The sequence below is a fragment of the Monodelphis domestica genome, chromosome 8 (genome assembly GCF_027887165.1).
Source record: "Monodelphis domestica isolate mMonDom1 chromosome 8, mMonDom1.pri, whole genome shotgun sequence".
Taxonomy (NCBI): Eukaryota; Metazoa; Chordata; class Mammalia; order Didelphimorphia; family Didelphidae; genus Monodelphis; species Monodelphis domestica.
Window position 1 is genome coordinate 11920218 of NC_077234.1, and position 24939 is coordinate 11945156.

Sequence of the window (24939 nt, forward strand, 5' to 3'; positions counted from 1 at the left end):
GACACAGAGACAGACAGACACAGAGACAGACAGACAGAGACACTGAGAGACAGACTGGGGGGAGACAGAGACACTGAGAGAGAGACAGACAGACAGAGGGAGAGGGATGGAGGGAGAGAGAAAGAGGGAGGGAGAGAGAGACAGAGACTGGGGGAGACAGAGACACTGAGAGAGAGACAGACAGACAGACAGAGACAGAGGGAGAGAGAGAGAGAGGGAGGGAGAGAGACAGAGACAGAGAGAGAGGAGGGGGGGAGAGGGAGACAGAGACACGGAGAGAAAGAGAGACGGAAACAGAGACAGACAGACACACAGAGCTCACACTGCTAGCAATTCTATGAGTCAGAAGTGGAGAGAGCAGGGCAGAAAAGGGAACCCAAAGCCATGTTTCCTTCTCCCTATGCATCTGGAATTCAGGGAACAGCACACAGGAAAGGCTGTGTGAAGTGGGGATTATAGTAAGGGTGTAGCATGAAGCAAACCTGGAAAGGCAGGTGGGTGGGTGGGTGTTAGTTTCTTCCGGACTCTGAATGCCAGTCTTGGGTGCTTGTAGTTCCCCCAAGGGGCCATCTGTGAGCAGAGTGCAGTGGCCTGAGTGGTAGCAATGGCAGTTTCATTGTGGTAGAGCATCAGTGAAGCGAGAGCTATGACACAAAGAACTCGTGTGCCAGGCCTCTCCCAAGACTGTAGGTTGCCCGGGCAAGTTCGGTCCCGAGAAGCGCGCTGGATAGGTCCTTTTCCATTTGGGCGCTGGTGTCATGGCTAGGAACAGGGCGGAGGATCTTCTGACACGTCTTCCTTGAGCAGACCCTAACCCGCCATTCGTGTCCATGTCTTCCCCCAAATTCTCCCGCCAGAGCCTGGAGTCCTCCCTCTGGCACAACCCAAAGCACTCTGTGCTTCTCTTTTCTGGATGGCACCATTATCAGGTTGTTGTAGCTCTAGCATCGCTCACTCTTAGACAACTTGAAAAGGGATGCCTTCACGCCTTCAATGGGAAAACGATGAAGACGACGATCTAACCGGCATGGGTGCCTGCTCCTTTACTTGACTTCCACCAATCAACTGTACAAGCAGAAGATGGGGAAGATGTGGTTAGACAAAAATAGCTGGAATTTTTAGGAATCAATAGTGTGACACCACTGGCCCCTGACCCACCCGGGGGGAAATAAAGCTTCTAGGGTCCTAGATTGCATTAAAAGGCATCGTGTCCCTATCAAGGGAGCTGATAATCGCAGTGTCCTAAGCCCAGGTGAGTCATATGTGGAAGACGGACAAATGGGATCATTCTGGGTGGAAGGATCTGGATAGTGAAAGGACTGAAGAATGCTCTATACAAGGATTTATTGAAAAAACTATTGATGTTTATAGGGTAGGGAGGTGGCACAGGGGATAACACCGGTCTCAGACACTAGCTATGTGACCCTGGATGAGTCACTTAACCTTGTTTGCCTCAGTTTCCTCATCTGTAAATGAACTGGAGAAGGAAATGGCGAACCATTCTAGTATCTTTGCCAAGAAAATCACCAAGAGTCAGACATAGCTGAAAGGACTGAACAACAACAAACTGATGAGATGAGATGAGAAGACATGAGGGACATATAATGAGCATCATCAACTATTTGAAAGAGTAACAACTGCAGGAGTAGAATTATTCTGGTGGGTACCGGAAGGTAGAACTAGAAGCAGCGGATGAAAGTTGCAAGAAACAGAAGGATGAGATTTAAGGAACAATTCTTTACGTTTTAGATATGGCTAAGAGTGGGGCTTCCTCCAAAGGTAATGAGTTTCCCGTCTCTGCAGGTCCTCCCAAAGAATCACTTGCTGGGGATGCTGTAGGAACTCAATCTGGGAGGGGTTTTTTTGGATAGGAAATTCCCACCGAGAAAGCTCCCCAGTGAGTGCTTCTTTACCGACTGACTTGCACGGAGCATGTTTTCATGGGGTTGTTGGGATTTTGCAAGTCTTTCGACAGTCATCGGCTGGGTGATGGTTCTTGATCTTACGCATTTCTGCCTGTGCCTTCTCAGTCGTGGCTATTGGCCTTCTGTGATATTTACTACAAATACGTGTCCCGTGTAACAGGGTTTCTTCTTAGTTCCTCTTACAGACTTTTAGTTTCATGTAGTCAAAGTGGTCTGTTTTTGTATTTTAAGATCACCTTCGTCATTTATTTGTTTCAGGATACTTTCTCCAGCCATAATTCTGAAACATTCTTTAAAAAAAAAAAAGAAAAAAAGCTGTGGAGGTAGCTAGGGGTCTCAGCTGAATGAAAGCCAGCCTAGAGATCTAGAGATGGGGGGGTCCTGGGTTCAAATTTGAACTCACTTTCTGGTTGTATGACCCTGGACAAGTCACTTAACCCCCATTCCCTTTGCCCCTCTTCTGCTGTGGAACCAATACACACATTGATTCTAAGATGGGAGGAAAGGGTTTAAAAAAGAATAACTTTTATCATATTATTTTTAATAGAAATTGAGGCTGGTAATACAATAATTATTTCATACTTAAAGGGTTTTTCATGATTTCCTTTGAGATCTCAACCTTACATTCCACCAAATGAATCTTGTTATTTTGTCAAAAAACAACCCCAAGATCATTTTATAGGACCTCCATAGCACGGAATCAGTAAATTAATGTCTTAAAATATTTGGAATATGCAAAAGAAGTGCTGAACCTGTTCTGCTTAGCCCCCAAAGGCAGAGCTGATATTAATGGAGGGGTGAGAGTAGGGTCAGACGTCCAGAAAGCAAAGACACCCAAAAGTACAATGGGACTCTCAGCAGGTAGTGAGTTCCCTGTCATTGGAGGGCTTCAAGCAAAGGTTGGCTAGCCCATTAGGATCTGGTAAAGGAGATTCTGCTGGGTTCAACTAGTTGGCCTCTGCAATGGCTCCTGACACTGAACTTCTGCCATTTTAACCCGTGGGCTAATTCCTTTGCCTCCTTGAGAGGAGCTGAACTTTTTCCTTTAATCAAAACAAACGGAAACCTATTGGACGCTAATTCATAGGACTCAAATACTCCATCTTCCTGCGGTTTCCCTCTGTGTTTGTGTGCTAGATGGAAGGGGACAAGTGAGTCATGGACCTCGCCGAAGAGGCCCCGCCGGGTGCCCGTGACATCATGAAAATCCTATCGGGGAAGAGGACGCTCTGTGAAGTCCCAGGGACCAGCTGATGGGGACCAGGAGCCGTTGCTATTTTCCTAAACAGTGAATAACACAAATGATGTCATCAGAGCTGCCAGAGGGGCCACGACAAATCGGTTTGAATCCTCAGGCAAATCCACATGGAATCCCATCCCAGGGTTATGGCCGGCTCAGGGACAGAAGCGAGGCGAGCCGGCCCCTGCTTGGGTTTCTCCTCCTTCCAGTTCTGGGGATCTGCTTTAAAATGCCCACAAAGAAGTATTGATCTTACACGGATCAAAGGGCAGCCTGAAACCGAGGGCTCGCCTAGGAAGGGGCAGCCATCCCGTGTCTATAGGGAGAGCCAAGCTTGGGGAACGATGGGGAAGCTTCAACGTGGAAGCAGCAGAGGAGGGAGCGAGCGATGGAGAGATGACGTTCACACACTCACTCCTTCATGCTCTGCTGGAATTGAATCCTCATTCTTGAGTTCTCAAGTCACTGTCTTGGCCTCTAGTTCCAAGCCAACTGATGTAGTCAAGCTGTTCTCTCCCTCTCTGTCTGTCTCTCTGCCCCCCCCCCCCCCCCCCCCCCCCCGTCTTTCTCCTTCTCTCTCTCTGATTCTATGATTGTCTCTCTCTTCCTCCAAGCGAAGAACCTGGCTGATGAAGTCATGGGAACGAACACTGTCTGCTCCTAACAAGTCACCGTGTGGAATCGAGGTCATGGTGTGGGTGGCCTTCTTCTCATCCATCCCTCACGATGCGTCCACAATGTCCAGGAACGAGCACCAATGATGTCATACTCCCCCCTCCCTCCATGAGCTCCTGAGGCCCCCTCTTTCAAGACTCTGGCCTGCCAGGTGCAGGTTGACCCAACGAGGGCTCTGAGACCTGTAGGAAAATGGAGGCTCACTGGGCTTGAGCGCAGAAGGCCAGGGATCCCCTCTAAGGCCTTTCCTAGCCCACCCCTGCTCCTTCCTCAACCATCATCCACTTGGCGAACCCCCCAGCCCTTGGTGACCCGTGATCCTGGCCTCCCGGCGGTCCCTGGAATCAGCCAGGCACCTCTCAGCACCAAAGGTTTCCTTTGGCCATTGTCCCCGCCTGGAATGCTCTTCCTCCTCTCAACCAAAGCGGGAGACACCCTGAATGCTAATGCCTTCCCTCTGGGATTACCTCTACTGTGTCTCGTTTGCACGTGGTTGCTTCGGTGTTTTCTCCCTCCCCCATGGACTATCCATGTGCCTTTCCTCGTATCCCCAGAGCTTAGCCCATTGCCTGGTCCATAGGGGGTGCTTAATAATGGCTTCTTGACTCGATAATCGATGATGCCATGGCCAGAGGCCACGCTCCCCCCCTTGCAGATAGCGCGCACGTGGCGCACAAGAGATGGATCTTTTTGGCCGCGGCCACGGGTGGGTTCCTGTGCCTGGCCACGATCCTTTGTTAAGGGGCTTTTCCCCTTTTTTCTCTTGGGAAGATCAAGGGCAGGCAGAGGAAGCCTGAGCCTCCCTCCCACCAAAGGAGACTAACATTTTCACTGCACGGAAGAGAATGGCAAGACCTTCGGCGAGAAGCACAAACAGGGCGGCCTTTATTGGCTTTTCTACAGGAGCCTTCGGAGACCGAGAGTTCTGGTTTCCTCTCCAGCCTTCAGTTGATGTCGAGATTTCTGGAATGGCTCCATCTGCTGCTGGTTAGATTCAAAACTTCAACAATTTTAAAAGACAACTGAAGGGCGGCAAACTGTCCCCGGACTGTTCTATGTGGTCCAACCAAGTAAAACGAAAAGCGAGACCATGGAAGCAATGGCGGAAGCTCTAAGTGCTTTGAGATGACAGAATCTTAGTCTCAGTCACGGATTTGATCTAGACAACAGCTTTAGGACGAAGGCCTTCCTTGACTCACTTTGTGGTTCAAGAACTGAGTCTTAGAAGTTAAATGACTGGCTCAGGGTCACACAGTCAGGAAGGGATTCAATTCAGAGAGGTCGCTGCCACCGGCTCCAGCGGAACTCTAAAGCTAAAGGTGGTCTCTGCGGGGCAAGCACGCTCCTTCCTTTCTCAGCCACATCCAACTCAATGCCCAAAGCAGTTACTAACACCATCTGTGTGCCGGGTTTTGTCCAGGGATGGACAAAAATCAATCATCATCTTTGCTCTCACCTGAGCCCAGGGAGAAGTTGTCTAGACCTCGCTCAGTAACGTGTCTACACATTCTACAGAAGCTTTCCTGGAGGCAACGTTCTGTATACCTCGGGTTGCTTCCTGGAGTTTTTAGAACATGGATCCCTGGAGTCCCGGCAGGTGAGGGAGGAGGGGGAGAAGGGCTGGAGGCTGGCCCACTAGGGCCTTCATTTCACAGACAGGAAGAAGGAGCCTCAGACATGGAAATCAGGGGCTGGCCTAGAGTTCCTGGAGTGGGAAGAGATCTCAGAGATTGCCTGGCCCAATGTCCTCCTCTGATCAGTGGGGAAACTGAGGCCCCAACATCTTAGAGAATCCTGGACGTGGAAGGGCCTCGGAGCTCAGCTCATTCACCTGCCCAGAGAAGAGAAATGGCTGGGCTGAGACTCTGGGTCTCGGGCCCTCCGTTGGTCCACCATGTTCTTTGGCGAGCCAGCGCTGGGTCCTAAGCCAGGGTTCGTTCTCCGCATGCAGCCACCCTTGAAGACTGGCCGTGGCCGGGTGGCCCCTTGGATGTCCCTTCATAAACAAAAGCAGAGCAGCAGTTCCATGCCAAATGTCCTTGGGGTCAGGGGAACATGCTCGTGCCCTGGGAATCAAGGAGGATGGCGATGCGGCCGGGCCCACTCGGGGCCCTCAGCTCCTCCCGAAGTGCTCGGTCCACTTGGAGATGTCCATGAAGACGGAGGAGGAGGCGTGATAGAGCCAGAGGCAGGGCAGGGCCCCCGCCCGCGTCCACACGTCTCTGGGGCCGTCGTACACCTCCATCTCCACCCGGTAGTCCCCGTCCAGGCCCTGCCAGCGGCCCCCCGTCACATAGAGCTTGTCTCCCAGCGACGCCATCCCGCCGTTCTCGTGCAGGCTGTGCAGCAGCTGAACCTGGAACGAGGACGGCCCGATGAGAAGGCTGCGGCGGCTCTCCCATGCCCGGGCCCTGCATGGGGGTCAACAAGTGAGCCAAGCAGGGCGGCAGAGGGCCAGGGATGGGGCAGAGACACCAAGGGCCGCCTGCCCGGAGAAACCGCCCAGTGAGGGTGGTGGGAGCCGAGGCCTTCCTGGGTTCGAGGAATTTCAGAAATGGGTCCTGTGGGCCCCTTCCTGGGACAGCTGGAGAGCCATCAGCCTAGCTGGGGAGACCAAGTGCCGAGACACAGCGGCCGGGAGGGCAGGCCTGGCCAACCACATCCAGGGTCCCCGGAGCCCCTTGAGAGCCGGAGCCAGACACAGGAAGGTCCTGGGTTCCAGTCTGGCCTCAGGTATTTCCTAGCTGGGTGACTCTGGACAAGTCACATGTAGCCAGAGAGAGCTTCCCTCAGAGACCTCCGCTGGGACCAGGCTAAAAGGGGAAACTGCTCAAGGATTGGGGCAAACATGGCAGCAGAGAACCCCCCCCACACCCCCCCCCATGAGGGGTCCAGCCCTCACCCTACAGCATTGCAAAAGGCTTTTCTCCCCCCAAACTGCCCACCGCTGGACCAGACCCCTGCCCTAGGCCTGGGCTTTCCTTCCTGCTCTGCAATGGAATCTGGGATGGGGTCTCCCCATTAGAACGGGAGCTCCCTGGGGGCGGCACCCCTTCTCTGCCCTTCCTCCTCCCCTATAACGACTGGGATGAATACAGAGAACTAAGGCCGGTGGAGGTGAAGCTCCCTCGAGCCTGGCTCCTGGAGGTCACAGGACTTATCCAAGGCCACACAGCTGGCCGGATGGCCTCAGAGGCCACCCGCTGGGGCTGCGCTGGAGGTCATCGTTCTGGGATCACAGATCTATGCGGAGGAGGAAACTGAGGCAGGGGGGAGGGGAATGAGTCAGGGCGGGGTTCGGCCTCGAAGGCGCAGGGCAGACTCAGACCATTCCCAGAAGGGGCGGTGCAGGCCGGCCACATTCCTGGCAGGGCAGCCCGGGGGAATCGCTGCCCTTCGGCCAGCTCTGCACCTGTCCCTGCCCGGCCTGCTCAGCGGAGTGCTGACGGCATGGAACAGCTGGGGCGGATGGTGGCCTGATCCAGTGTAACAGGAGGGGGAACACCATCGCCAAAGGCGGGGGAGCCCCCTCCTCCCAGGCCCACCCTCCCCCCCTTAGGGCGGCTCCTCCTCGGAGCTCCCTCCCAGCTCTGTCTCTGAGCCTCAGTTTCCTCACATGTCCAATGGGAAAATGGACGGACTAGAGTTGGGCAGGGCCCGCTTCCTAGATAAAGAAACCGAGTCACCGGGCAGTGAAGGGACTCAGACACACACACACAAACGTCCGGGATTCGAACCCAACACTTTCATCTACTCTTCAGAGAAGCTCAATAACTTGCTCAGGGTCACAAGAGGCAGGACTCAAACCCACGTCTTTGACTCCAGGTTTGGCCTTCCTTCCGCCAAAGGTCCTCCGTGTCCACACGCAGGTATAAAAGGGGGGTCAGAGCCCGGCCCAGGAGCAGCCGGCCCTGGTTAGCGTGAGAGGACTCAAGAGATGGGGCACCCGGGCTCCATCCGGTCAGGGAAGACGCTCCGGGGCCCGACGACTGGCCCCATTCTGCAGATGGGGAACGAGGCTGGGAGAGGTTCGGTGCTGCCTGCGGTCTCGAGCGTCAGAGGCGGAATCTGAACCCAGGCTTTCCCGAACGCTCCCCACAGCCCTCCGGGAGCCATTTCGGGAAGGGGCACCCCCAGGCGCTTCCCACAAAATGGCGGCAGGGTTGGAAGGACCCCCCTCCCCCACCCCGGCATCCCGCAGCTGGACTTCGGGGGCTCGCAGGAGGGAGAGCCGCAGGGGCTCCTGGGAAGGGAAGCTCACCTTCTGCCACACGTTGGCGTCGGGGTCGTAGGCGTACACTTTCTTGGTGTTGTCCCCGATGAGGAAGACGGCCCCGTTCAGAGAGGCGCAGCGAGGGGACGACAGGTACTTGGGCAGGAAAGGCGACGCGATCACACTCCAGACTTCTGCAGGAAAGGCACCAGGCTCTGCCCAAGGCTCCGCCCACCCCCTCTCCCCCCAAGGCGTAGGGCAGGCGGGTGCCCCGAGGGCAGGCCCCGAAGCTCAGAGCCAGGCTTGAACCCCGACTCTCCTGGCTCCAATTCCAGCGCCAGCCCGGCCCCTGGAGGCCTCTCGAGGCCCCCCTCGCCCCGCCCCGCGCCAGAGGGTTCGCCCTACTCCCGGCACCGCCCGCGGCCACTCGCCTGTGAGGGGGTTGTAGCACTGCAGGGTCAGCGCATTGTACTTGCAGGCGCAGGAGCCCACCACGTAGAGCCTCCCGCGGCAGCCCGCCGCCGAGAAGTTGCTCACGTACTTGAGGGCCGGCGCCACCAGCGACCAGCAGCCGCTGTAGGGGTTGTAGCTCTCCACCTCCACCGCGTCCGCGGCGGTCCCTAGGAGAGAGCGCCTGCCTCAGAGGCTGCCCGCCCGCCTGCCGCCCCCTTCCGAGGCGGATGAGCGCCAGGGCCTCCAAGCATTGGAACTCCGGACTTCGAGGTCATGCCTCCCTCCAGGGGGCTGGGAGGTGGGCGGCCTCTGGAGGGCCCGGGGCCGGCCTCGGCCAGTCTCCCGTCAGTCCACAAGCACAGCTCCTTTCCCGGGAGGAAATCGAGGCTCAGAGAGGAAGAGGCGGGGCACGGCCCCTTTTCAGTGCTCTTCCCCCCCCCCCCATCCCCGCCTCGCTTTCATTTAAGTAGCCCCCCCGGACCTCGCCCCCCCAAAGGGGCTGCTCATAGCCTCGGCACCCCAGGAGGGGCACGCCGCTGCGGAGCGGCCTCACCCCCAATGGCGTAGAGCTCTCCATTGAGCGCGGCGCTGGCGTGGTTGGTGCGGGCCTTCAGCATGGGCGTGATGGCTTTCCAGACGCCCTCCTTCTGCCGGAAGCACCAGGCCTGGGTGGTGGACCAGGCGTCGATCCTGCTGCCCCGGGAGCCGCCTGCGCAGAAGGAGCCGGTCAGGGCCTCCTCCCTGGGCGCGGAGCTGGAGCAGGAGCGCCCGCCTCCCTCCTCTCCCCCAGCCCCGGCAGCCCATTTCCGGTGGGGATCACTGGATCTCCGGTGCAGGATCTTGGGCAAGTCACTTCACTTCTAGGGGCCTCCGTGTGCCCATCTATAACATGGGCACAACGACCTCACTGAGAGGGAAGGAGGGGCTGACCCAGGGAGCCGGGCACCCCTGGGAATTCCAGGAAAAGAATTCCACGTTGGATAAACATAGCGGCAGGCACCCAGGGCACCTGGGCCAATGGCCAGAGATCCTGCTCAGGGACAAAGGCCAAGCACTGCCACCAGAGCATGGACTCGGGCTCCCAGACCCCCGGGGCCAGGGCCAAGAATTCATGAGCCAGCCAGACGCCTCCTGCCACAGCCAGGCCTCAAATAAACCCAGAGGGCTCTCATGGGCCGGAGAATGTGGCCTGGAATAGATGACCCTCCGGGGGACTTCCAAGAAAGCAAGAAATAGAAGTCAGAGAAGAGCTCTCTAGGGAGCACTGGGGGCCCCCCCTCGCCCCCAAGCCCCCTTTACCCCCAGGGCCCCCCCTTGCCCAGGATCCTCCCCACACACCTGTGACATAAATATCATTGTTCAGCACCGCCAGAGAAAAGCCCCATTTATGGTAGTCAGGGAAATCGGGAAGCGCCATCCAGCACTCTGAAGGAAGGAAGGGAGGAGAAAAGGAGAAGTGAGCACCCAAGCTCTGCCAGGAAGGGCACCGAGGCCTCGGCCCCCCCCCCAGCTGGAACAAAGCCCCCCCACCCCCACCCCGTCTGTCTAGTGTCTTCTCAGGATGGCAGGACAGCCATCCTTCACCCATCGAAAGCCTGAGAACGGCCAGAGAGGACTCTGGGGGGCCACAAGCCATCGCAACACCGTCCTGCTCTGCAGCGAGGCTCGCCTTCACCCCAGGCTCCTGCTCCCTTGGCTTGGAAGAGCTATCGAGGAGGCCTTGGCGCCAGGGAGCTTCAGAGGCCTCCATTCCTCCAGTTGGACCCTTGGAAGAGACATCGTGTTTGGGCCGGGAGAGCTGCCGCTCCCCCTCCCATCAGCACTGCACACAAACTCGGGCTCTCTGCTCCTCTGGGTCCGTGAGCACCCAGGATCCTCCCTCAGACCTGGGCCCTGTCCAGACGTGGTCTCCTCCTCCCTCCCAGAGGACGGGCCCAGGAAAGCCCATGAATCAGAACATCCTCGCCCCGTGGCCCCACCAAAGAGGCTCTTCTTTCAGCTCGTTTCAATCCAAGGCCCAAGACCTCACCAACCCCACTACGGCCGCCATATTGTCCCTGGGGTGATGGGAGCGGTTCTGGTTCACAGTACTTGGAGGTGAACCATTGCAGGGTGCCCAGGCTTCCTCCAACCCAGCATGAGTCACTTATCTTCTACGTGGGGGGACAGTCTAGAAAATGTCCCGAATCCTCTCAGAGAGATGCTGTCCAAGGGCCAACCGGAGTGGACAGAGCCCCGGCTCTCTGACCAGAGGTCCCAGGTTCATGTCCCACCTGCGAAGGTCACTGACTCTGTGAAAGGTGAGGGCTGGCCTGGATGGCCGCAGGGGTCCCTTCCAGCTCTAAGCTGAGGGCCCCAAGAGCCTGCCATCTAGGGCTGGTTGGACACAGTTCCCCACAATTCTGAGCAAGACTCCGCATCTGCCACCAGACATTGAGGGGGCCCGACGGCTAAAGCCAAACACAATTTTAGTCCACTTTCTTCTAAGCCTAGATGGAAAGGAAGAACCACTGGTCTTGGACTCAAGAAATCCGAGTTCTAGTCCTGACTTCACTACTCATTTGCAGGGTGACCTTGGGCCTCAGTGGCCTCATCTCTAAAATGGAGACAATGGCCCAAGCTTGCCATATGTAACAAAGAGGAATCTGTCTTGTGGGTAAAACGAGACTGTCCACATCCCACTCCTTTGCTTCCTATACAGATGCTAAATTAATCTTTCTAAAACGCAGAACAGATCTCTGTGACTTCGGCAGCTCAAGAATCTTTCCTGGTTCCCCGTCACCTCTGAGATAAATTATCAGGTCCTTAGTATGGCCTTCAATGCTCTTCACAATGTGGCTCCCATCTCCCTGTCCAGACACTCTTTGCCCATTTTTCCCTCCCAGACTCCATGTTCTCTCTGGCCAAGCTGGTCTATTTGTTATTCCCCAAATTCAGCATTTCATTTGCACCTGCATAGCTTTGAATGTGGGGCCCTGCTTGTTCTGCTCCTCCCTCCCAGTTCTCTTGTTGTCATTGCCAGCTCTCTTCCAATGGTCTCTGGGAAAATGGCGTCCCCTCCCAAGGGCTGGGACCCCGGGCTCTGCATCCCCATGTTTAGCATCGGCTCTTGTTCCTGATAGGAACGTAGCAAATGCGGAGCACCTTAAATTGGTGGATGTGGACGAGCTTTGGAAAATGGAAACCCATTATTGAGCGAGGGCAGGACATGGAACCCTCTGGAGGTTCTGGCTAAAATGGCGGCCTGGACAAAGTCCCTGCCCACACCAGCCTCATGGGAGAGCCAATTCCCCCATCGCGCTCCTGGCTGCTGACTGCTGAGGGGCAAATTTGGGCCCATTTCTGACTTCGGATGCCTTGAAATAAATTGGTCTACGCCATGCGCTCAGAGTCCAGGCCTCCACTTGCGTCATCTCGCCTGGATCATGTCCCCTCTGATTCATGTTTAGGTCACCCTGGCAGGGCAGGGGAAAGGGCCAAACCATTGTCTCACTGGGCCGCCTGACCGAGTGCCAGACAGCCTCCCATTCGGGCAGAGCACAGCTGCTGGGCCCAGTGGGCCAAGAGGGTTCATCACATTAGCTCAGCCTGCGGTCTCTCAGGCTCCAGGGCTCGCTGCCCCAGCCGGGGCCCTCCTGGGGACCAGTTTTCCCAGCGCTGGTGTGTGGCGAAAAGGGACGGCTCGTCAGAGTGGGACGGAAGGAGGTTCCTGAATGAATTGACCACCCGGTCTCACTGGGGCCTCCCAGCGGTCTGCTGAGCCCAGAACCAGAGCTTCCTCAGCCCCACCTTCCAGAAGCTCAGTTAGCGTGTCTCACAGGGAGGGCCAGAACCCAATGGATCCTCTAAGGCTCAAAGCTAGAGAGCAAGTGACAATGTGCGTGAAGAAGGAGTTTTCTCAACCAGGAACAAGAGTGGTGAAATCTGAGCAGGGATGGATGGATGGACAGACGGATGGAAGGATGGATAGATGGATGGATGGATGGACAGACAGACGGATAGATGGATGGATGGATGGATGGATGGATGGATGGACGGAAGGATGGATAGATAGATGGATGGATGGATGGATGGATGGATGGACGGACAGATGGATAGATGGATGGATGGATGGATGGATGGAACAATCTTTATTATTGACTATATGTAAAAAAGTGAAAACAGACCCAGGACTTTAGGAGCTTCTTACACCCTCGTAAGGGGAGATGCTGCATCAAGGCAGGTGGTTGTCAAAGAGGGGTGCTGGGCTTTGGAAAGTCCCTCAGAGATGATGAGTGGAACCATGGGGAAGTGGATTGATAAGCCCCTTCCAGTTGAAATGGCAATATTAGGTTGTTTTTTTTTTAAACCCTCACTTTATGTCCTAGAATTGATTCTAAGAAAGGGCTCCAAGGCAGAAGAGTGGTAAGGGCTGGGCAATAGGGATGAAGTGACTTGCCCGGGGTCACACAACTAGGCAGTATCTGAGTCATATTTGAACCCAGGACCTCCCGGCTCTAGGCCTGGTTTTCAATCCACTACCTAGATGCCCCCAGATGAAAAAAGGGACAAGGCTTGGGCTTGAAGGAGCACACTGGGGCATCAGTCTTGTATCTGGTTGAGTGCTGGGGGCCAGTGTTCTGGAGAGAGCTCCTCCGAAAGAGAGAATATCATGCTTTGAGTTGATCAGGTCCTTTCTAAATCCCTCTATCTTTTAGGGATGCATGATTTTTATTCCCATTTCACAGATGAGACAACTGAGGCCCAGAGAACTTGAATGACTTCTATGAGGTCACAAACCTATTAAGAAGCAGCCTGGGGGCAGTTCCTGTTCTCTGGGGTTTGGCCCTTGTCCTAGGACAAAGTATTTCTCCCACATTCATTTCCCCATCAAGGAGTCAGTGAAAAGCATGGAGGCAAACACTGGCATCTCTGGCAGCTTTGGGCTGCCAGCTATGGGGCTTCCCCTCTGGAAAGCTGTTGGCTGGCATCACGGCCATGTGAAGGGGGTGTCAGCCACAAATGTTCTCATTCACAGCTTTAAGAGCCACCTGGTTTGAGGAGGCAAAGCCCAAGCAGACCCAGGAGGCACCCTCATTGACATCAGCTGGCCTGGGTGATAATCCTTCTTGTGAGCCCTGCTCTCCAGCCAATCTCATTCCTTGCCCCTCCCTGTGATGTGCTCTACACTGGCATCTGCCACATTTTTGGAGGGTCAAGGTGATCCAGGGGGCCAGCTGTTCTGGCTGCTGTGACCAAAAGGCTTGCCCCAGGCTTCAGGACCCAGGACGCCACCAGCAAACTGATCTATTCCCAGCTCCCAAGTTAGACTGAAGTCTGAGGGGACCCTACTCTGATCTTCATAGGCCACATCCATCCTTTATGTCACCCAAACCCTTAAACACTAATCTACCACAACCCATGGTTTCACTGAGAACAGCTGGGAGGGAGGGAGGGAGGGAGGGAGGAAGGAAGGAAGGAAGGAAGGAAGGAAGGAAGGAAGGAAGGAAGGAAGGAAGGAAGGAAGGAAGGAAGGAAGGAAGGAAGGGAGGGAGGGAGGGAGGGAGGGAGGGAGGGAGGGAGGGAGGGAGGGAGAGAAAGAAGAAAGAAAGAAAGAAAGAAAGAAAGAAAGAAAGAAAGAAAGAAAGAAAGAAAGAAAGAAAGAAAGAAAGAAAGAAAGAAAGAAAGAAAGAAAGAAAGAAAATGAAATGAGAATATGACTTCTAGAGGCCTCTCTTCTAATCTCCACTCAGTCACTTATTCCCTATATGACACGGAACAAGCCACTTCCTCTTTCTGTGCCTCATTTTCCTCATCTTTAACATCAGGAGGTTAAACTAGATGGCCTCTGAAGTCCCTTCCAGCTCCACAGGTCCCTCCAGCACCCCGTCTTCTCCTCAGGTACTTACTGGTCCTTGTGTTATAAAAGGCACAGTTCCTGGAGATGGGGGGAGGCTCCTCGTGGTTTTCTTCATCCTCTGACTCTTCCAGGGCTCGTCCCGCTACTATCACCAGGACTTCCTCCAGTTTCTGTGGCACAGCCGCTGTGGAAGACTGTCGGGTCAAGGACATAAAATATGAAGGTAAAGAGGAGAACAGTGGGCAGCCTTCCATACCGGCTCTAGAACGTAATGACAAAACACTTTTCACACGCAGATAGAGGAGAAACTAAAAGCTGGAGAAACACCAATTGCTCCTGGATAGGGCAAGCCAATATGCTAAGACCGGCCCTGCTGCCTGAGCGCTCAGTGCTGCACCAGGAGCCAGAAGAGGTGGCCTTGCAGTGTCGGACCTCAAGTCCTATCACAAAGCAGCAACCATCCGAATGACCCGGTACTGGCTACGGAATGGCGCCCCGTCGCTGCCAGAGATTAGGGTTACACCGTAGGCATAAATGGCCACAGCAAGGAAGCCACAGATCCGAGCTTGGGGCCAAGAACTCACCATCCTACAAAAATTGTGGGGAAAGCTGGCCGGCGACTGTGCAGCAAGTAGGCCCGGATAACCCCTCCCACTATGCCTCAAGAGCGGTCCAAATGGGCCCAGGGTTTAGCCACGAGGGCCGCGGGGTGAAGTTTCCTGGCAAGATCTCTGGATTCAGAGACAGGCGAGGGAAAGGGCCACCCACAGGAAGCAACGGGGCTCCCGAGGGGTCCGGAAAGGCACGGGCTTGGCACCAACAAAATCAATGCAGCAGCCAGTTAGCAGCAGCGCCGCGGCCCCTTTTACAAGCACATTTTTAAGTCTCGACTCTCAGCGGCTGAGCCGAGCCGAACACGCGGGGCCTCCCCAGCTGATAAAGCGCCAAAAGATGGAACAGGCACTTTTCGGAAGGCTGTTACAGGCCCAGGAGAAAATGCTCCCAATGGCTCCTGATTGGAGAAAGGCTCCAAGGCCCCGCCTCCCTCTCCAAGCGGCCTGGCTTAGGCGGCAGACCAGAACACCGAGACACGCTGGGAGGGATGGAGGAAAGCGGGTCCGCCGAAGCCCTTTGGGGGAGGGGCGGGCGGTCAGAGTCCTCCTCCGCCCCCCACCCCATCTATAACCCGTTCTTGCAATGCCTCAGGACGGGGGTGGGGGTGGGGGCAGCTGACCGCGGAACTCCCCTCCTCCTCCCCTCCCCCCCCCGCCCCCGCCAGGCTTCCTCTGGGGAGGCCCCCAGCACTCGCCCGCCGGCCTGCCCGCATCACTGACCGGGCTCTGGTGCCGGGAGATCACGGCCTGGCAAGCCTCGGAAGCCTGAATCAAAGGCTCGGCGGAGAGGAGGTGCTGCCGGAACGGCTCCGGGAGGGCCCCCAGGTGCACGAGGCCCAGCAGCTCGGGCAGGTGGCGCGCCCGGGCCTCCGGCTCGTGCCTCACCCAGCGGAGCAGCGCCTCGGCCCGGCTCTGCTCGGCGCGCACCTGCAGCAGCTCGCTGGCCAGGTAGGCGGCCAGGCGCTCCTTGGGCAGCTGCAGGAACTCCTCCTCGCCCGCCACGGCCTCGAAGTTCTCCCGCAGGAAGGCCCAGGCCTTGGCCGCCACCTCGGGGCAGCCGTGGCGCTCGCCGAACTCGCAGATGCCCAGGCAGTTGGTGGGGTGGAGCTGCTGCTGCAGGTAGCGGCTGCACGCCTTCTGCGCGGCCGGGAAGTGCAGCCGGTTGGCGGTGCGCGTGAGCGCCTCCACGTTGTCCTGGTTGATGGTGAGCTTGCCGGTGTAGGCGAAGTCCAGCAGCAGCCCCGCGGCGCCCGGCTCCACGTCGGCCAGCTCCACCTGCGCCGCGAGGCCCTCGGCAAAGTCCCCCGCGAACATGGCGTGGAAGTAGGGGCTGCACAGCGCCAGCAGGCTGCGGTGGCAGGGGAACGCCCGGCCGCCCACCCGCAGCGTCACGTCGGCCAGCTTGGGGTGCGCGCGGAGGGCCCGCAGCCCGTCCAGCACGTCCTGGGCGTGGGACGGGAGGCAGAAGTCGAGGTCGTCCACGTTCCTCACCATGGCTCGGGCGCTCCGGCCTCTCCACGCGAGGATCGCGCGCGCGCCCTTTCCAGACCGCAACCTGTGGGGGAAGCGCAGAGCAGTCAGTACGGAGGCCCGCCAGGGTCTGGAGAGCTGGGGCTCTGCCCCGCCCCCGCCCCGCCCCGCCCCCTCCTAGGGGAGCCGAGCAGGGCAAATGGAGAAAGGAGGGGGAGCCCAGGGCCAGAGAGGGGCCCCGAGCGAGAAACTGAGGCAAGGAAAGGTCCAGCTCCTCGATCCCAAGGTTGGCTGGTCTAACTGGCCAGGAGCCTCCCACGTCCTCTCCTCCAATGCCCTAATCATACATGGGCGGAACCTGACTTCCGGGAGGGAAAAGGATGGATCCAAGGCTGGAGGCCTTTTGGGGGGGGGCTGACCCACCCAGGGCCCCCCCATGGGAGGCTGACCCACCCAGGGCCCCCCATGGGAGGCTGGCCCACCCAGGCCCCCCCCATGGGAGGCTGACCCACCCAGGGCCCCTCGGGGAGGCTGACCCACCCAGGCCCCCCCCATGGGAGGCTGACCCACCCAGGGCCCCTCGGGGAGGCTGGCCCACCCAGGCCCCCCCCACGGGAGGCTGACCCACCCAGGGCCCCCCCCCTCCCGCGGGAGGCTGACCCACCCAGGGCCCCTCGGGCTCCTCCCTGCTCCATCTGACGGAGGACCCCAGAGCTCCTGCCTGCGTTCATTGTTATAAAGATGGACCCTGGAGAAGAGCAGCTCAGGCAGGACTCGGGGCACCTCCGTGGGGAGAAGCTCCATCAGGAAAACTGCCCAATAGCCTGGCGGGCTGACCTCAGCCAGTGGCCATGAACTTCGTGGGAGGCGGCAGGATTCAGTGGGAAGGAGCAGAGGGTTTGGGTTCGAATCCCTCCTCAGACTACTTCAGTGGGTGGTCCTAGGGGAGCCTCCCAACTTCTGGTTGCCTCCGTTTCCAACCCCTGTAAGACTGATGTGATCATCGCTACTCCCCCCCCCATGAATTTGTAAGAGGTCCTGGGCCCGCCACACACCCCTGGGTGCCACCAGAAGTGCCTACTCAAGGCAGCTAGTCTGGCCAAGTGCCTGCCTTGAGGTCAGGAAGACCCAAGTTCAAATCCTACCTCAGAGCTCCGTCCCTCATGTCAGGGTGCGGCTGAGGACCAGACGGATCAGGAGCCACAGGGCCAGAGATGGGCCGACAGGGCCAAGCTAGGCTGCTTCCCAGATCTGACTTCCGCCCTGCCCTGAGGGATTCACCAGACTATTTCGGGGTGATGAGCCTTCCCTCGGGGAGGAGGCAGCCCAGCCAACTCTCCCGGGCTCCCCATGCCTCAGCCCCGCCCCCTGGAGGAGCTTGGGGGCCCTTTCTGTTCCCCCTTGGGCGGAGGACAAGGGATGGGGGCTGCCGCCTGAGCCCCTGGGCTCCTCCCTGCCGTTTGCTGGACTGGCCTTGCTGGGAAATGGTGGTCAATGGATTGCTTCCGCCTGGCCGTAGGGATGGATCCCCGCCAGGGCCGGGGTCTGGGGCCGTGGGGGGGGAGCTGGGGGTTCCCTGGGAGAGAGCAGTTGGGGAAATGGGGGCGTCGGGGCTCCCCGCGAGCCGCCAGAGATGGAGCCGGAGCGAGAGGGGCCGAGTCCGGCCTCTGCATGGCCCCGGGCGGCCGCGCAGCCTTCTCCCCTCCTCCATCCAGGCCCCCTTTGCGTGGTGAGAGCCCAGGGGCGGAGGCTCCTCTTAGACCAAGGGGGCTGCACCCCTAAAGATTGGGGGGCCACACGGAGCCCCGGGAGGAGGGCCCGGAAGGACAGCCGGGCGCCACCGGGAGGAAGGAAGCCGGAGCTTCTGGCCTCGGGGCTGGCCCAGGCTGCCCCCTGGAGCCAGGGCTGGCCGGCCCCCCCCCCCATCTCAGAGCAGGGCCCGGAGGGTGGCCTCCTCCAGCCGGGGGCCAGAGGGGACCCAGGCTGCCCCTGGGGCTCCACGCCGGCCACACAGGCCCTTGGGAGACTCTTCCCCCTCCGGCCTGAGCCCCGGAACACGGCCAGGCGGCCTCCCCGGACCCCGGCTCCTGGCCTTACCTCTCGGCTCCGGCCTCGCCTCGAAGCGCCCCTCTCTGCCAGGTCCACCCAAGTGGCAGGTGCTCGGCACAGGCCGGGGGGCCGAAAAGGAGAAAGGACGGGAGACGCCTCCTCCCCGGACTGCCAGCCCAAGGAGACTGGGCCCTTAGAAAGCCCTGGGCGGGCAGGCTGGCTGGAGACCAGCAGGAGAGGCTGCCGGGCCGGGCGGAGACGGGGTATTTTTAGACCTTTGCTTGCCAGAAGTGGGGGTGGGAGACGCCGCACTGATTCCTGCCAGGCTGCTCCTCTTAAAGCCACACACCCAGCCGGGGGAGGAGCTTTGGGCAAATGAAGCACCTACTGTGCGCGTGGCACCAATCTGGGCACGGGGGCCCTAAAGGCACTCAGGGGGTTTATCCTCCATCTGCCAGGAGGACCTGACCGATGCTGCCTCGAGTTATTCATTGTGTGACCGTGGCGAGGCACTGAATCCCTCGAAGCCTGCTTCATCCCCTGGAAGATGAAGGAATCAGACTCCAGACGCCGTGGCCTCTAGGGGCCCAGCCAGTCCTAAAGCCACAATGCAGTGAAGACCCATTAAGAGACACACAGGAAGTCTTGCATTCAGCCACGTCTTCTTTCTGACCTTTTCTATTTCTATGACCGGGCAAATTCTCTGAGCCTCAGTTTCCTTTCTGTAAAAGGAGATGGGGATGAGCCACATGGCCTCCGAGGCTTCTTCTACTCTGATCTGGGATCGATAAATCCTTCTGCTCTCTCCGAGCCCAGTTTCTTCATCTGTAAAAGGAAAGGCTCGAACCAGGAAGTCTTAGAGGTTCCTCCTAATGCTAGGATGCACATCCCTAGGAGCCTAAGCCACTTAACAACCCGTGCCTCAGTTTCCTTATTTTTAAAATGGGGGAGGGTGGCTGGGTGGACTGTGAGCTCCCTTGTAGTTCCAGATTTAGGATTCTTGAAGTCCCAACACTTGAACAATAGAAACAGAATGACAGGGAGGATTCTCAAAGGAGCCAATCGTGGGGAGTGGGAACCAGGAAAGAGAGAGACAGACAGAGAGACAGAGAGAGGGAAAGACAGAGAAAGAGACAGAGAGAGGGAGAGACAGAGAGACAGAAAAAGACAGAGAGACAGACAGACAGAGGGAGAGAGAGAGAGAGAGGAAGAGAGAGGGAGACAGAGAGAGGGAGAGACAGAGAAAGAGACAGAGAGAAAGAGAGACAGACAGACAGACAGACAGACAGAGGGAGAGAGACAGAGACAGGGAGAGAGAGACAGAGAGAGAGACAGAAAGAAACAGAAACAGACAGAGAGAGACAGAGGGAGAGAGAGACAGATAGACAGACAGAGGGAGAGAGGGAGACAGAGAGAGAGAGAGAGAGACAGGGAGAGAGAGAAGAGAGAGAGGGAGACAGATAGAGACAGAGACAGAGACAGGGAGAGAGAAGGCTTCCAAAGGAACCTTGGAGAAGAAGATGGATTTTGACAAATTGAGGTGGGGGATCGGCATGTAGGGGGAGAGTATGAACAAAGGCGTGGAGGTGGGAGAAAGACAGAAGGAGGTAGGGAAGGCCAGTGAGTCCAGCCGAGATGGACGTAGAGCTTATGGAATGGCAGATAGGAAGGTTCTAAAGGAATACGAGATTTCTGTGATGTGATGCAATAGAGCAGACTCACACTGACCACACACATACATCCACACCAAATACCAAGCGATGAACTGTCAGAGGCAGATGTAGGCGTCATATTGGGGAATGGTCCCATCTGGTGCTATCCCAGAGGGAAACGGACTGGAAGTCCCCTCCGCCCCGAGGGCCCCTGGCTCGTGTTGGACCTTCACCCAGGCCAGCCCTCCTTTATTCCTCTCCAGTCCAGGTGCTGCTCTGGATTCTCTGGACTCTCCCTCCAGAGCAGCCTCGCCTGCACTCCCTCTTTGCAGTCATTTCCTTTTGGGAACTGAATCGCTTTGGATGGATTTGAAATCAACAGAATGGAATCAAATAGAATCAAATTGCATGAAATCAAAGGGAAACAGAACTGGATTGGGTTGGGCAGGGTTAGGCGAAAGGGGAGAAGCCCCTGAGAGGACCAAAGATGGGAGTCCAGCCCTTTGTTTGGTTGTCTTCCAGCCTGCGCCCCCCCAGCCCCTTCCTCTTTGTTTGACCCAACCTCCAGCAGACTCTCCACCAGGACGAAGCCAGGTTGAAATCTATCTGCCCCTTCTGCCCTGTGGGCTGCAGAGTTAGAAAACATTATATAAATAACCCGCTTATCCCGTGATTCCTCCGCCCCAGCCACCGCCCCAAGCAGGACCCTGCGGATTTCAGGCTTTAAATGGAAACAGAGTCAGCGTCTCCGTAGATGTCCAGCCCATGGGAGGAGCTGCTTCTTCGGATGCCCTGGGCGAATCCTCTGGGAAGAGCTCATCTGTACATGCTGGGAACATCTGGCCATCTTGCTGCTGCTTACAGAAGCTTGGATGGCACCCATCCGAGCAGGAATCCTTCTGGAGCCATTGAGCCTCCAGGTAGTGGCTACACGGCCAGCCCAGAAAGAACACTTTGCGTGTGTTAGAATGTCGCTCCCTCCAGGGGCAGCCCATCCCACTTGGGGCCGGATCTCATCGTGAGAAAGGTCTCCATAGGGCCCCTGGCCTGAGATTGGCCCTTTCACAAGAACGTTGAGGAAAGGCTGCGCACAGCCAGGAAGCTACTCAGGATGACCTGTGCCCTCCCGTCCCAACGCAGCCAGGCCAAAGCCTCTAAGAGGTCCCAAGAGAGCCAGCAGTACCACGAGAGTGTCAGAGCAAAGGAGCCCGAGCAGGGAGTTCCTCTGCTGGTCCCTATGAAAGACAAGCTCCTCTTTTCTTTCCTCTTGCAATTTTCAGCCATGGAGAGAGAGACGGGAGTGGGAGTTCCCTCCGTAGAGATAGATGTGTGACTTACAGTGTTTGAGATGTTATGGAGGGAGCACTGAGGGGTGACCATCCCTAAGAATGGAAGCTGGCTCTTTGTGACCCCAAGGCCAACCAGATCCATCATGCCAGGCTAAACGAACATTATGGGTCATACAGAGATCCCATTGCTAGGCACGTGTGCCCCAAGAAGGCCACCAGGGCATAGACCTAGAAGGGACCTCCAAGACCATCTTGCCCAACCTTCTTATTCTACAGATGGTGGAGCTGTCAAAGAGAGAAGGAAAGGGGGGGGCAGCTGGGTGGCTCAGTAGATTGAGAACCAAGCCCAGAGACAGGAGGTCCTGGGTTCAAATCTGGCCTCAGACACTTCCTAGCTGGGTGACCCTGGTAAGTCACTTCACCCTCATTGCCTAGCCCTTACCACTCTTCTGCCTTAGAACCAATACCCATTATTGATTCTTTTTTTTTTTAATGGTTGTATTACTTTTATTTCAGTCACAAACTCAAGTGGTTTCCCCAAAACAAATACTGGGAGAACGGGAAAACAACTCTAATAATTATTCTCTGAAACAAGTTCCAACCCCTATTTTTAGTTTAAAAAAAAAGACAACAACGACAAAAGAAGAAGCAGCAGCAAGGCTGGAACGTACTAAAGGAAACACATCCCTGACAGTTTCAGGGCTTGTAACTTTGAAGGAAAAAACCTGCCATGTGTCAGGAATGCCCAAATCCTAAAGCAAACATCACAAGACAGACGGCAGTATGATAAAACCCCTCTGGAAATGCCTGAAATATTCTAAAAACAGGAACAAGGCGCACTACATTCAGCTGCACTTAAAAAAAAGTGTTCAGAATCTTTAAGATGAAATAGCGCTGACTTTTCTTAGGAATCAAGTTCCTTGGAACCAAGAATATAAAAAAAATGAATAGTATCGGCACATTTCTAACTCTAGAAGGGCAGCTAAAACATGTGAGGAAAGAATACCCTAACTTTACCTAAAGAAGACAATTTGAAAGAATTACAAAAGATGTGATTGATGGGAATTCCCCCCAACACCTGCCCAGCCCCCCCAACTTTCCTTTTTTAAAAAGATTCATTAACTGAAAATTAGAAACGCAACTCCAAATCACAAGGGCAAGTACAGGGCAGCAGCAAAGGGTCTTCCCATCAGTCTCACTGCTTTCCAGCCTGCCGGCCTGGCTTCTTCTCCCGCTGCCCGGAATGCCTCCTCGGCCAGCTCCACCTGCTCCACGCCCCTTCTGCTGCTTCTGCTGTTGTACCCCACCTCGGCCTCTACTCTTGGACACCACCTCTTCTTTTACCATGTCAATAATCTCATCAGGAATCCGTAAGTATTTAATGGTGCTGCCGCGGATATAACATTCAGAACACCATCCCTGGATGTACAGATGACCTCTCGCAAACTGATGTTCATCCAGTTATCACAGCTCACAAGGTGCCCATTGTAGGTTTCACCATTTTTTAGTTCTACCAACATGGGGTGATTCTGGGCTGTCTTCAATAAGGATAAGGGCAGCATGGTGCCGGCCGAGCCGCCGGGGTGGGACTCATCTGGTCACTTCCGCCGCCGCCCACCGTAGCTCAGGGACTCAGCACCCATTCTTGATTCTAACACGGAAGGTAACAAGACAGAAGGTAAGGGTTTAAAAAAAGAGAGAGAGAAGGAAGGGTCCCAAAGGCAGCCAAATATTCCTGCAGCCACTCTCTTTCTCTGTGTCCTGTCTCTGTCTCCCCCATCTCTCTCTCTCTGTCTCTCTTCTCCCCATCTCTCTGTCTCTCTGTGTGTGTCTCTCTCCCCCATTTCTCTCTGTCTCTCCTCCCCATTTCTCTGTCTCTCTCTCCATTTCTCTGTCTCTCCCCCATCTCTCTCTCTGTCTCTCTCCTCCCCATCTCTCTGTCTCTCTGTGTGTGTCTCTCCCCCATTTCTCTCTGTCTCTCCTCCCCATTTCTCTGTCTCTCTCTCCATTTCTCGCTCTCTCCCCCATCTCTCTCTCTGTCTCTCTTCTCCCCATCTCTCTGTCTCTGTGTGTGTGTCTCTTCCCCATTTCTCTCTCTGTCTCTCCTCCCCATTTCTCTGTCTCTCTCTCCATTTCTCTCTCTCTGTCTCTCCCCTCCCTATTTCTCTGTGTCTCTCTCCCCCATTTCTCTCTGTCTCTCTCTGTCTCTCTCCTCCCCATTTCTCTGTCTCTCTCTCCATTTCTCTGTCTCTCCCCCATTTCTCTGTCTCTCTCTCCATTTCTCTGTCTCTCCCCCATTTCTCTCTCTCTGTCTCTCTCCTCCCCATTTCTCTGTGTCTCTCCCCCATCTCTCTCTCTGTCTCTCTTTTTGTAGCAGCAAACAAGAGGAAACAAAGGTGATGTTTGTTGACTAGGAAACAGCTAAGTGTAGAATGGAATATTGTTGTGCCATAAGAAATGGCATATTTGAGGAAGTTAGAGAAAGAAAAGGCAACCAGGTGGCTCAGTGCCTAAGAGTGCTGGGCCAGGAATCAGGAAGACCTGAGTTCAAATGCATCCTCAGACACTTCCTAGCTGTATGACCTTGAGCAAGTCATTTAACCTCCATCTGGTGGCCTCAATTTCTTCATTTGTAAAATGAGTATAGTAATAGCACTTCCCTCCCAGGATTGTTGTGGGAACTGAATGAAATACTGTGTAAAGTGCTTTGCAAGATGGAAGTGAGAGCTTTTTCAGCATCAATTATTGCTGCTGTTATTGGAGAGAGTTGTAGGTAAAAACACCAGCCTCGTCTTTCTGTGCTTGATGTGGCTTGCTGTTGGGGAAGAGCTGCCAGAGCTAAGTTTTAGCTGCCACGGGAGGGTCGTCTGCATACCCCAGAGATGTCTAGCGGAGGACTTTAGGAGTCGTCCATCCAGGTTAGCATGAACTCCACACTCCAGTTTGGGTGAGGAAATCATTCCAGCCTCTCCTCTCCCAGCAGAATGAAGTGTAACTGTCAGCCACAGCCAATGAACTGGGCTCCCCGCCCCCACTCCCGACTACCTAGACTTCTTGATTACGATCAAGAAGAGAGGGGTAGCTGGGTGGCTCAGTGGATAGAGAGCCAGGCCCAGAGATAGGCTGTCCTGGGTTCAAATTTGACCTCACCTTTCCTAGCTGTGTGACCCTGGGCAAGTCACTTGACCCCAATTGCCTAGCCCTTACTGCTCTACATCTTAGCATCAACACTTAATATCAATTCTAAGACAAAAGGTAGGAGCTGTTTTGTGTTTTTACAGTCTGTGGTCAATGGGAAAGGATAAGAATGCAAAGAAAAATAAGAATCATTAAAATGGGTTCAAGTCACTGAAAAAGGAGGACTGAAGCCAGAGAATCAGCGAGGTGGGGTAGAGGTGGCTGAGCCATGGCTGGATTGGATGGGGGGGGGGGGGCAAAGCTAAATGTCAACAGAGGAGGGCTTTGGCCTGCCACTGTCTCTGCCGCCTCCCTAAGCGCCCAACCAAAAGCCCCCAAAGTG

General features: G+C 56.0%; 1 protein-coding gene across 2 annotated transcripts; it reads right to left on the reverse strand.

Annotated features, from left to right (window-relative positions):
* Nucleotides 1-273: 273 nt before the first annotated feature.
* Nucleotides 274-18701, reverse strand: KLHL30 (kelch like family member 30). 2 transcript variants are annotated; one of them, XM_007502379.3, is made up of 8 exons: nucleotides 18527-18701; nucleotides 15680-16514; nucleotides 14395-14539; nucleotides 9845-9931; nucleotides 9060-9215; nucleotides 8485-8673; nucleotides 8102-8247; nucleotides 274-1065 (listed from the first exon to the last, which is right to left on the reverse strand). In XM_007502379.3, exons 2-8 carry the CDS (start codon nucleotides 16451-16453, stop codon nucleotides 991-993), a joined length of 1572 nt encoding a protein of 523 aa, XP_007502441.1. In that variant the 5' UTR covers nucleotides 16454-16514; nucleotides 18527-18701; the 3' UTR covers nucleotides 274-990. The 2 variants fall into 2 exon arrangements, with proteins under 2 accessions (XP_007502441.1, XP_007502438.1); XM_007502376.2 differs by lacking the exon at nucleotides 274-1065 and adding an exon at nucleotides 4700-6196.
* Nucleotides 18702-24939: the final 6238 nt, after the last annotated feature.